The 9,454-nt window shown below is 35.5% G+C and overlaps 1 protein-coding gene across 1 annotated transcript; it reads right to left on the bottom strand.

Moving 5' to 3' along the window:
• Positions 1–8,006: 8,006 nt before the first annotated feature.
• On the bottom strand, positions 8,007–8,954 carry LOC100761705 (olfactory receptor 14A16-like). Its single transcript, XM_027410023.1, has one exon. The coding sequence runs from the start codon at positions 8,952–8,954 to the stop codon at positions 8,007–8,009; it is 948 nt and encodes a 315-aa protein (XP_027265824.1).
• Positions 8,955–9,454: the final 500 nt, after the last annotated feature.

The raw sequence follows: 9,454 nt of genomic DNA, 5'->3' as shown, positions 1-9,454 counted from the left end.
ATATTTAAAAGACCCTGTGTACTTCATCAGAAATATTTTTTCTAATAAATTGCATTTAGTAAAATTTCATATATATATATATATATATATATATATATATATATATGCCACTTGCTCCAGAACTGGTAGAGTTAATATTGTGAAAATGGTTATAAGATGAGCAATCTATAAACTCAATGCAACCCCCACCTATGTTCTAATGACATCCTTCACAGAACTAGAAAAAATTGAAATTCATGGAGAACCACAAAATACCATGGATAGACAAAGTAATCCTAAACAGAAAGAGTAATACTAAAGTTATTACAGCACCTGGCTTCAAAATGCACAGTGGAGCCATAGTGAGAAATACAGCATCATACTAGCACACAAACAGGTAATGGGAGAAAATGGAAGACATGCTTGCCCCATTATTTTGAAAAAGGTGCAAAAATAGAAATTGTGGGGAAAAGACTATTAAAAATGCCATAAGCAAAACTGGTTATCTACTTGCAAAAGAATAAAATTAGATGTGTATTTCTCACCATACACCAAAAAAACATTCAAAGTGTACAGAGGCCTTAATTTAAAACTGAAATCCTGGGTCTTGTGATTGGGGGATTCAGCTCAGTGGTAGAACAAATTCAAGGCCCTGGGTTCCATCATTTGCTCAGGGGGTGAGGGCTGCAGTAGTACTGAAACTGCTAGGAATATGGGAAACAATTCATGATATAAGCATAGGTAAGACATATGAATACAACCCAACTAGCATAACAGATAATTCAAATAATAGACAAGTGGGATTATATGAAATTTAAAGGCTTCTGCACAGAAAAGAAACTGTCAGAAGAGTGAACAAGTAGCCTATAAAATGGGAAAAAATCTTAGATATCTGTAGATAAGAAAAAGGTTAATAACTAGAATATATAAAGAATTATATTTGATATGTGGCCAAATGGAAATAGAAAGATAATTCTTAATAGAAGAAACACAAATCATCAACACATAATTTTTTTTTTTTTAAAAAGCATTCACCATCTTTAGTCTTTCGGGAAATTAAATAATAGCATGACTATCATCAAGGAAAAAAGGGATAAATGCTAGTAATAATATTTGCAAAGAGGAGGAGGGTTTTTAAATTGACACTATGGAAATCAAAATGGAGATTCCCTAAAAGCCTAAGAAATAGCATATTACTCAATGATATTATGATTGCACATATAACCAAAGATTCTTATAACAAGAAAAATAAAGACACAGAGACAGATATTGGGTTTCAAGCTTCAAGCAGTCAGCCACTAGCTCTTACCTCTACCTCAGACTGAAAGGGTTGATCCTGTCCCCACAAACTCTCCTCCTCAGACTGCTGCCCCTCCTCAACGTGACTGGAGACAAAATCTTTGAGATTGACTTTGCTTCTTCCCTTCATACCTTTCTCTGCCCAGCCATATCACTGCTGTCTAGTGCTGGGACTAAAGGAATGTGATCCCAACTGCTGAGATCTCTTTTGTGTGAGCAGTTTCCCTTTCAGACTGATTCAATCTTGTATAGCCCTGGATGGCCTTCAACTGACAGAGAGAGATCCATGTACCTCTGTCTCTTGAGTCCTGGGATTAAAGGTGTGTGCCACCACTGCCAAGCTTCTATGGCTAACTAGAGTGGCTTTGCATTTTGATATATAGGCAATATTTATTAAATCATAAATAATAAATCACCACAGATTCTATATCCTAACACAGAGATATTTGCATTTCCATAGTTAAAAATGTTATATTTGTTCTGCCGGCCCACTCTGGGAACTCCTGTCCTGGGGTCTGCAGGCAGGTCAACTCAGCCCCAGAGGACCAAGCAACCTTGAGTTGTCACTTCAGAGCCCCCAAATAAACACACAAGACTTATATTAGATACAAGGCTGTCAGCCATTGTCCAGGGCTTCTCATTGGCTAGTTCTGTCTTAAGTATTAACCCATAACTACTAACATGTATATTTTTACAAGGACTTATCTAAAGGAAAACGCCAGAGTCATGTGTCCTCTCCTCCCAGGATCACATGGCAATTCCTTTTACTACCTTTCTCAGAATGCTTCTCAACTCCTAGTCCACATATCTTGCTTCCCTATTGGCCAACAGTGCTTTATTCATCAACCAATAAGACAAACATATACACAGAAGGACGTCGCCCATCATGCCTGTTAAGTTTTTGCTTAAATTAGAGGTCAAGAGATGGAAATGAGCTATAGAGAACACATTAACCAGTTTATTATAGGGTGGGAGAGTGAGAGGGAAAGAGAGAGAAATAGAAGAACAGAGTAGAGTAGAGAGTAGGAGAGAAGAGAGAGAGAGGTTGACTGCCAGGAAGAGAGTAAGAGAAAGCATAAGTGAAGAGAGAGTAAGTGAGCAGGGGTCTCTCTTTTAAAGGGGTCCTCTACACCTTTGTGCAGGCTTAGTTCCCATGGAAACCTGGGCTGACCAGGGTATTGCCTGAGTAGATTCTGCCAGGTAACAGCGGCAGGCCAGCATAATGCCTGAACCTTTCAATCTCTCCTTGCTACTTCCTGTGCTTTACCCATTTTCTGGTCTCCCTCTAACCCTCTATAGCTACTTCCTGTCAACTAGTTGCTGATTCCACCTCTTGACCCAAGATTTTGTTTAATTAACACAAACTAAGGGTTCATAGTGTGATCAAATATCTCACAATATTCACAGGCCCCAGGAATGAACCTACTACTGTTATTTTGGTAACTGGAAATAGTTTAAAACTAACTTCTAAATTCATATCACTATACTCATAGATTAGTGCCACTGTTAATTACCATCAGAGATGTTTTCCTGTGCAGTAGATAGTAAATGAAGAGAATAATTTTCTATGGAATGCCCACCCATAAATGGAATAATTTTTGACATACACCAACTCCCACCCAGGAACCAGGGACCATCACCAAAGAGGCAGCAGAAAGATTGTAAGAGCCACAAATCAGAAAACACAGAAGAAAAACTATCTTCTGAACATGACAGAACACTGCATTCATAACCTCATAACAGCTATAGCTGCCTGTCTAAGACTTGAATACAATCAAGCAAGTTGATACTTTAGCAAGGAGGAGGGTGGGTTTCACAATCCATTACCTATAACTTAGACAGTTGATGATTTCTAGGTTGACATGGCTCCTAGTGGATCCACTACATGAGGGCTTCACACCTAGGAGTAAATGAGCAGCACGAATTGAACTTAGGGGGTTCCTCAAAATATGTAGAATACAATGTTGGGAAGGAGTGAGGAGATTGGAGGTGGGTCTGGAAGGAGTTAGGGTTGAATATGATCAAAGTACATTATATGAAACTCTAAAAGGATTCATGAAATTAATGTAGTAACAATTAAAAATGAATAAAAAATCCATAAGAAATTTGTATTTTTGTATGCTAACTTATAAGAAATCATAAAAGAGGAAATAGTACTGTAGCTACACTGAAAGAAATTACTTGTGTGAGAATTTGATGTTTTGATTGTGTGAATTGTTTTTTTATATGTCCTATACTTTGTCCCTTTTTTCCTTTCTTAATGTTTTATTTATGATATTTTGTTTTTATTTCATATAATGTTGGGCTTAAAAAGGCTCGGACGTGTGGCCCAGTGTAACATCCTGAGCCTGTCTTGAGTTTAAGGCTTGACTGTGAGGCCCAGTGTAACCTCCTGAGCCTGGCTAGAGTTTGGTGACCTGTCTCTGTCCTGTAATCTCTATGTGGGGATGACTCAGCAAGGCCTGATGTAAGACAGCCCCCTGCCTAGCTACCTGCCAGCTTGGTGGAATTTTATTGGCCCTTACTGCTCACATCACCTTACCCCATCCTAAGATTCCCATCCCCTACCTGAACCTCCTACCTGTTGGAATTAAGTGAGATCCTTTGACAAGTCTCCTGACTCAGTGTGTATTTCTGTCAGGTAACTAGGAGTGGGAAGGGTCTGAGTCATCCAACACTCACCATCCTGCTCAGCCCTGGGAAGAGACCAGCTGGACTAGCTCTTCCCCAGCTCTACCTGCCAGAGAACCCAGCAGTATAATAGTTCATAGTCTGATTTATCATTTCTTTACATATATTTATAGGTGTTTTGCTTTATAATTATGGTGAAGATTACAAAAATGTAATCTTGAAGTTATAATGAACTTTAATTGTTAGTTATTCTTCAATCACATGCTAAACCTGTTTCATACATAATCCCATTCACCTTGACATAATTGATGTCACAGTTAATTTTTCATATTTTTTATCCATTAACCTGAGTTATAAATCAGGTTATATGCATTTATCTTTTGAATTTTACACCATAATTAAGATGATTTGAGTCTGACAAGATGTTTCAGTAGTTAAAGGTGTTACCAACCATTTCTAACAACCTGATTCATAGGACTTGTTTAGTAGAAAGAGAGAACCAACTCCCACATGTTGTCTTCTGACATCACATGTATGTCATGATATGTGTGTGCAAACACACAATAAATGAATAAATGTGATTTTTAAGTCTCAGATATAAAAAGCTATTTTCATACCATTATGATATATATATATATATATATATATATATATATATATATTATCTAAGACATTTGGTATTTTGCATTTTCTCTTAAAGGAGTCCATTTAGCATTTCTTGTGAGGAAGATCAAGTTGGAATATATTCTCTCATCCTTTGTTTTTCTAGGAAACTATTACCTTCCCAACACTATTGAAGAATAGTGTTGTTATATGCAATATTCTTGTTGGAATATACTCTTTTTTTAGAGCTCAGAATGCTTCATTCCTTTCTGATTGGTATGTGTGATTTCTACTGAAAAATAGGCTGATAATATAAAAGCTCTTTTGTATATAGTAAGTTACAGTCTTCTTCCCTTTTAAAGATTCTCTGTGATTTTTGCCTGTTGATTGCAATGTGCCTTGAGGTTAGCTGATTTGGGTTTCTTGTTTTGGAATTTCTGTAGCTTCTTGAATAAGTCTGAAGAGTTTTTCAAATTCATATTACTTTCAGCCATTATTTGTCTAGGATATCTCTGTCCTCTTTCTCTTTTCCTTTTGGAATCCCTACAATTTATAAGTTTGTCTGCTTCCTGATATCCCTTTTATACCATGGCTCTTTTTCACTTTTCAATTTCTCCTTCTACTTTGATAATATATAATTTCCTATCTTAGTGGTGATAATTTTTCTTAATGTTTGAGTCTGCTCTTTAATATCTCTAGAGGAATATTCATTTAACCATATACATGCTACTCAATAATTTATTTTTTAATCTTATTAATATCACTTATTATTATTTATAGCATCATTTTCCTGATTTTTTGATATCTGTGTATGTTCTCTGAAAGTACATTGAACACCTGAAGAATATTTTTCTCTATCAGGTAATTCACGGATTTATGTGTTTTTATGATTATCTTCTGGATACTTATTTCTCTTGTATTTATTGAATTGCATTTCATGGTTTGTTTTGTTTTGTTTAGACTGTAGTTGTTTTATGCTGATATTTGGACATTTTCCATTTAAAAAACAGTCACCCCTTAATGTCTTGCTGACTGTCTTCACACAGGGGAAGGCTCTATCAATCATGCCAGTTGGAGATTTGGGGGACTTTCATAAATTTCTGAGGCTATACCTTCTCTGGCCTGTGTGTTTTCTCAAGTTTGGTCCATTACCAGCCAATGATTTCTGCCTCCTTTCGATGCCTTATTATTTTTTAATCTTCTTGGTAATGACAAAAAGCAATTGTATTAACTTTGAGATCAAGGTCCCAAGTCAAACTCTTGCACTTACCAACCTTTCTCTAATTCAGTAAAGATACGCAAGCCAACTTACAGTTCTCCAAAGTGAGAATGCTCAATGTATGTTAAACACTCCCATTTGCCAGTTGGGATTTTTTTTTCACAGCAACTAGTTCCTATCAACTAAGAAGATGGGCCCTAGCAAACAAATAGAAACCCTTGCCAGTCAACTTTGATGTCACCCTTGTTTTGTGATCACCTGGGCCACCGAATACTGTTATTTTTCATGACAATATCTTATCTGATATTGTCATAAAATTTTTAATTCAACCTGTTCATAGAAGAGAGATATCTGGGCTATCCTATTGTCCATCTTAAAGTCTGGAGACTCTAGAACTTTCATGGTGTATTAAAATAATTTAAATATAAATTCACATTCTTAAGAAGTCCATAAAGCTCCAAGTACATATCAAAATTTATAATCTGAAAAGTTAGGTTTCTCAAGCTTTTAAAAAAAACCAGTGGCATGCCGATAATCAAACTGGTTAGTAATCATAATATAAGAATAGATAAATATTAAATACCTAATAAGGTATTAAAAGGACCATGACACAATCAAAGTAACCACCATTAAGGTAATTTTAAATAAAATTGTGATTTAGAGTTAAAGAATAGTTCTGTGATGAACCTATCATCTAAAAAAGTCACTAAACTGAGCATATTTTCTTCTCTTACTATTTCATGTTTAGGTTATTAAAATATTATGAATTTCATTTGGCTGGAAGTTTAAAAAGAGAGAAGGTATAGATGTGTTTGATCTGCCATGTTAAGCTTTAAATTCTTGAAACATTTTTATCATTCATGGATTTTACTTTAATTTTTGGAATGCATAACACAAAAACATTGTGAAAAATGCAAATATTTCATATATTTGCAAATATTTATAAGGACTCTAGCAGTTTGTCTTCTCTTGTGATGTGTTTATTTCAGAAACATTTTAGGAACCTGACTAAGAAGACAGAAGACATTGTATTTTTTTTTTATAGATTCCACTATTGTGCAGAACATTGATGATAGGTGAAAGCATTTCCCTTCTTCTCTGAAACCACCATTGCTGTTTTCACATCTACAATTGGAAATTGTTATTTCTTTTTGTCTTTCTTTTTTATTTAAATTAGAAACAAACTAATTTTAGATATCAATCCCAGTTCCCTCTCCCTCCAATCCTCACATGCCTCCCACCCACCCCCATTCCATTCCTCTTCTGCTCCATAGAAAGGGTGAGGTCTTCCATGGGGGAATCCTCAAAGTCTGTTGTATCATTTGGGGAATAGCCTAGGCAGCCCCCCTGTGTTTAGGCTGATAGAGTATCCCTCTATGGGGAATGGGATCCCAATGTCCATTTGTACACAAGGGATAAATACTGTCATACTACCAGAGACCCCAAAGACTGCCCAGGCCTCCTAACTGACTGGTTCTGTCCTATGCTGGATTGTGAGCTGTCAGTCTGGGGTCCATGAGCTCACCCTTGCTCAGGGCACTATTTCTGTGGGTGTCCCCAGCCTGGTCCTGACCTCTTTGCTCATCACTCCTTCCTTTCTACAACTAGATTCCAGGAATTTGGTTCAGCACTTTTAATGTGACATTTCACCCTTTTGATTTGGAAAATTCTGTAATCTTTCATTCCATTTTACCTAAAAACCCATACTATCAATATTCTTAATATTATAATTAATTGATTGGCCCTTGTCAACTATTATCAACATACTCTAGGCACTATTCTCATAAATATAAGCACAAATATAATCGAAAATATCTTTAACTAATAAATTAATCTCTGAATGAATTAAAAATATTTCTAGTTTAAAAAGATACAGGACAAATATTTTAGGATTTCTCCACTTAGGAATTAATTTTTATTTTAATTCCTGCAAGGATAAAATTAGGAGAATGCCAAAAAAGTATCATAAAATATCTATATTTAGCATGCATTACCAAAACCCCCACAAAATTTAACGAGACTGGTATTGGTAAATATATGGCTACAAAATGAAAAAATATTCTAAACCTGTAAGCTATTAATATAGACATAATACTTGGAAAATTTCCACTGAATACATAATTTTGCAGATACCTCTAATGTTCAGTTCCATGCATATAGTGCATCATTTTTGTAAGAGCACAATAATATAACATATAACAAATAATTTTAATATGGACTTGAATTAACAGATGTTGTACATGGTCTGTATTAAATTGGCTAATATTTTGAAGATTTAGAGACTTGTGGTCATCTTATCACCAAAAATGTTGCACAGGGCCATTTTTACATCTGAATTTCTCAAACTATAAATCACAGGATTCAGGCTTGGAGGTAACAGAGAGTAGAACACTGACATAAAGAGATTCAGTGATGATGGAGATTTTGCTGTTGAGCCTAAGTATGCAACAAATCCAGAAGACAGAAATAAGGTCACTACAGTAAGATGGGGTATGCACGTGGAGAAAATTTTAAATCTCCCTTGTATAGAAGGAATTCTTAGGATAATAGTGAAAATGTGAACATAGGAAATAACCATCAATGTAAAACATATGAAAGCAAAACAACAGCTAGTAATGATAAACACAAATTCTAGAATTTGGTCTCCAAAACAAGCAAGTCTGAGAAGTGATGGAATATCACAGAAGAATTGATGCACTACATTTGGACCACAGAAATTGACAGAGAATGTTCCTATGGTGTGGAGGGACCCATAGATACACCCACTGAGCCATGCTGCCACCACCATCTGAACACAGGCACCTCTATTAATGATGGCCTCATAGTGTAGAGGGAAGCAAATGGCAGCATAGCGGTCATAGGACATCACCAAAAGCAAGGCAAACTCTGTCCCTGCCAAAAATATAACAAAGAAAACCTGTAAAACACATCCCAGGAAGGAGATAGAATGTGTGTTCGTCACAGAGTTCGTGATGGATTTGGGAACAGTGACAGAAATGTAACAGATATCAATCAGGGACAAATTCTTCAGAAAGAAATACATAGGGGTCTGTAGATGCTGGTCTATAGTGATGAGGGCGATAATGAGGAAGTTTCCCACTAGTGCTCCTAAGTAAGTCAAGAAGAAAAGTGTGGTACACAGGGTCTGCAGCACTTGCCCATCTGGGTATCCCATGAGTAAGAATTCCATGTAGTCTGTTATGTTGTTTAGCATCTCAGTCATTGTGACTCTTGTCTGCAGAAGTAATTATTTACTTATATCTCCCTTTTCAAATTTTATGAGTTTTTTTTTTTACTAAAGTAATTGTTGATTTGTTTTATTCCATTCTTGTTGATGTTTTGTGATATCATATTATAGGGTGAATGACATCTTGTAATCTGAAAAGTAATAAATTATGTACAGTAAGCTTTTTAAAAAAGTATTCAGAAGTTTACCATATTTTATCAAATGATATCATGAATTTTATGTAGTAAATAGAAAGACTCTAATTGGTCCATGATTACATTGACTTTAATAAAATGTTTAAAGTAGTAGGATTTTCAACATAAAAAGTTCGATGTTATACTTATTCATCTGATTTCCTTCCCAGTAAAATAAGATAAAAGGGCATGTGGAAAAATGCAACCACGTCTTTATTTTCTCTACTGTGTTATAGTACAGATAAGCAAGAAAACATATGTGAGCACAGGGAAAGATCCTTTTTGCAAGATAAATGTAGGACA

This window comes from Cricetulus griseus, chromosome 3 (genome assembly GCF_003668045.3).
Source record: "Cricetulus griseus strain 17A/GY chromosome 3, alternate assembly CriGri-PICRH-1.0, whole genome shotgun sequence".
Classification (NCBI taxonomy): domain Eukaryota; kingdom Metazoa; phylum Chordata; class Mammalia; order Rodentia; family Cricetidae; genus Cricetulus; species Cricetulus griseus.
Note: the sequence above shows the minus strand (reverse complement) of the source record. Positions and strands in the feature narration are given on the sequence as shown.

Excerpts from the sequence above, each read along its gene's own strand:
- LOC100761705 (XM_027410023.1), bottom strand. The coding sequence starts at position 8,954 with ATGACTGAGATGCTAAACAACATAACAGACTACATGGAATTCTTACTC.